Source organism: Neolamprologus brichardi, chromosome 13, assembly GCF_056152115.1.
Source record: "Neolamprologus brichardi isolate AB-2024 chromosome 13, ASM5615211v1, whole genome shotgun sequence".
Classification (NCBI taxonomy): domain Eukaryota; kingdom Metazoa; phylum Chordata; class Actinopteri; order Cichliformes; family Cichlidae; genus Neolamprologus; species Neolamprologus brichardi.
This window is the reverse complement of record NC_142116.1, coordinates 22647665-22650067: the sequence shown is the minus strand read 5'-3', so window position 1 is coordinate 22650067 and position 2403 is coordinate 22647665. Positions and strand designations below refer to the sequence as shown.

The 2403-nt window shown below is 44.9% G+C and overlaps 1 protein-coding gene across 1 annotated transcript; it reads left to right on the top strand.

Annotated features, from left to right (window-relative positions):
• Positions 1-1529: 1529 nt before the first annotated feature.
• Positions 1530-2388, top strand: LOC148099996 (protein myomixer). The gene has a single exon (XM_087850317.1). The coding sequence runs from the start codon at positions 2134-2136 to the stop codon at positions 2359-2361; it is 228 nt and encodes a 75-aa protein (XP_087706443.1). The 5' UTR covers positions 1530-2133; the 3' UTR covers positions 2362-2388.
• The last annotated feature ends 15 nt before the right edge of the window (positions 2389-2403 follow it).

Sequence of the window (2403 nt, the reverse complement as noted above, 5' to 3'; positions counted from 1 at the left end):
TCCGTCCTTTATAAATGTTTATAGTCTAAGTGGAAAAGAGGCAAAAGATAGACAAAAACTTTTAAAGATCAAAAGAAAGAATTTTTAAGGAATCTCTAGTGAAATGATCTCACTCATAAAATATAAAACATGTACATTTTAATGCTAATTGTTTGCCTGGATCACACTATAGAAACCTGAGCAGCCCCCTCGCACTCTTATAGTTGTTCACAAAAGGTGCAGCTTTTACTTTGAAGGCAAACGTTCTCCGTTGCCAGTTTGTTCTGCACTTTTTCAAATTTCGCTACAGCTTAGAGAGTAAATGATGAGTGTTTGCAGGCGAGTTCAATGCAAACTACGGGCCACTGCAGCAGACTACAAGTGACCAAAGCAATCACCAGAGGTTTGTGGTACAGCACCCTCTTTGTGACTGACATCACCTTGCAGTAACCAATAACCAGCAGCAACCACTCACCAGCTCGTCATGAAACACACATTTTTTCCCCTAGCGACCAGTGGTTGCCTGATGGCCCCTGACTGTCTCTACGTCTGTGTGACTGAGGCCTTACTGGAGTAAATCATTTGACTTTAAACAGCTGTCAGCATGATGAAATAAAATAGTCTTAAATTGTATATAAAATAGTCTTAAATCGAAAAGAATCACTAAATTTTGTTAATGACTGCAACTTCTAAGTAAACACAGATCACATTTTTATCATTTGCCGGGTTCACAGTCGCACGGTTTAACCACTGCGCACATAAATTGCAGACTTTAAGAGCCACTCACACGGCAATATGAAGAAATGTAATTTTAAAGTTAGCCAAACCCCCTTGAACTCCACCCATTCAGCCTGTGCAGAATTTATCTCTGATTTCAAGCTGCAACACATTAAAAACTCTGCCTTAGATGACTTCATCATGAAACTAGAGCTCTTTTAAAAGCATTATTAACCATGACGACTCTGGGGATACATTTGTCATACGGAGCCCCGCTGAGTGAACGCTGTCCCACTGCTGGCTGTTTTGACCCTTCTCAGACAAACTCAGTAACACTGGAGACTTCACAGCATGTGCAATAATGTTTGGGTTTTTTTTCTTTTTATGTTTCTATTTCTAAACGTTACATAATACCACCGCATGGGTCAAATATTAGAGAACACTGACTCCACAAGCGCTGCGCTGTAAATGAAGCATGCAGTAACATCAGTTTCATAACACTGCCTGAGTTTTGTTATAAGGAGCTGAACCGCACTGGAGAGTCACTGGACCAGGTGCAGGGGTCAAGTCAGTGGGCAGCAGAAGAGCGAGAGTTCCTTGTAAGGGAAAAGCTTTCAGCAGTGAAAGCATTTTCTCCCCTCTGCTCCTCTGCAAATGTTTTCTCTGCTGTCTGCCCCCCCAACCCTGACATAAGCACGCCACTCCTGGCATTCCGATCAGTCATCCCAACATTTGTTCTGCTGAACCTTTTGCCACCATCAAGGAGTGGTGGGGGTCATCATCTGCTTAACTTCTGTATGCACCCCTCCTCCTCTACACACTTGTTATGTCAGCAGCTCTGAGGTTTAAGGAGCAGAGCGACAGATTTGGTCTGTTTCATTCAGCTCTAACCCGTGAGGCAACTGCTCCCCTCTGATGGAGAAAGAGGAGGCTCAACTTAGACCTGAGGGAAGCATTCTCGCTCCTGGACAGACAGCATAAAGTTGAGTCTCTGAAAGCGATCCTTCTTATTTTTAAGACTTTTTTTTGTCTTGTAATTCTTGTGTTGGGACAGATCCCAATGCCTTACAGCTGAATGAGTTCTTCTGCACTTCAAAGTGGAGGTAAGGGAGAGGCAGTGTGGGTGTGTGTGAGTGTGACTCAGCCGAGGATATTACCTCATAGAGGATAAGCTGTGATTGAAAAGGTCCAACAGAGGTCTCTCCCTCTGACTCCATAACTCTGGGTCTCTTATCTTGCTAGATTTTCTGTTAGGGTTCAGAGGGGAAGTTTTGACAGCCAGGCTTTACAGCCCCCCCTGTTGCTCCTGACAGAAAGAAAGCGAGAGAGAAGAGGTGGTGACTTCATCCCTTCTCTTAACCAACCCTCCTTCTTCCCCCTCCTTTTCTGAGCTTTCTTTTTTTTTTCCAAGACTTTAGTGCAGCACAGTCAGGCAGCATGCCAGCAGTTTTCATCTTGCTGCGGTCCCTGGTTATCAGGCTCCTCAGTAGCAGACTGGTAGGCTCAGTGGCACAATATCTTAGGAGAATCCTCTCAACAGGCGCTACGCACCTTGGAACAGCACTGCGCCACATCTGGGACCGTGTTCGATCCCAGGAGTCCAAGGAAGCCATCCTGGGCTGTGTGCTGTGCATTCTCAACATGCACAAGAAGGTGGAGAATTGAGCTCTCTCTCTCCCTCTCTCCACTTTCGGTTCCACCCTCCAC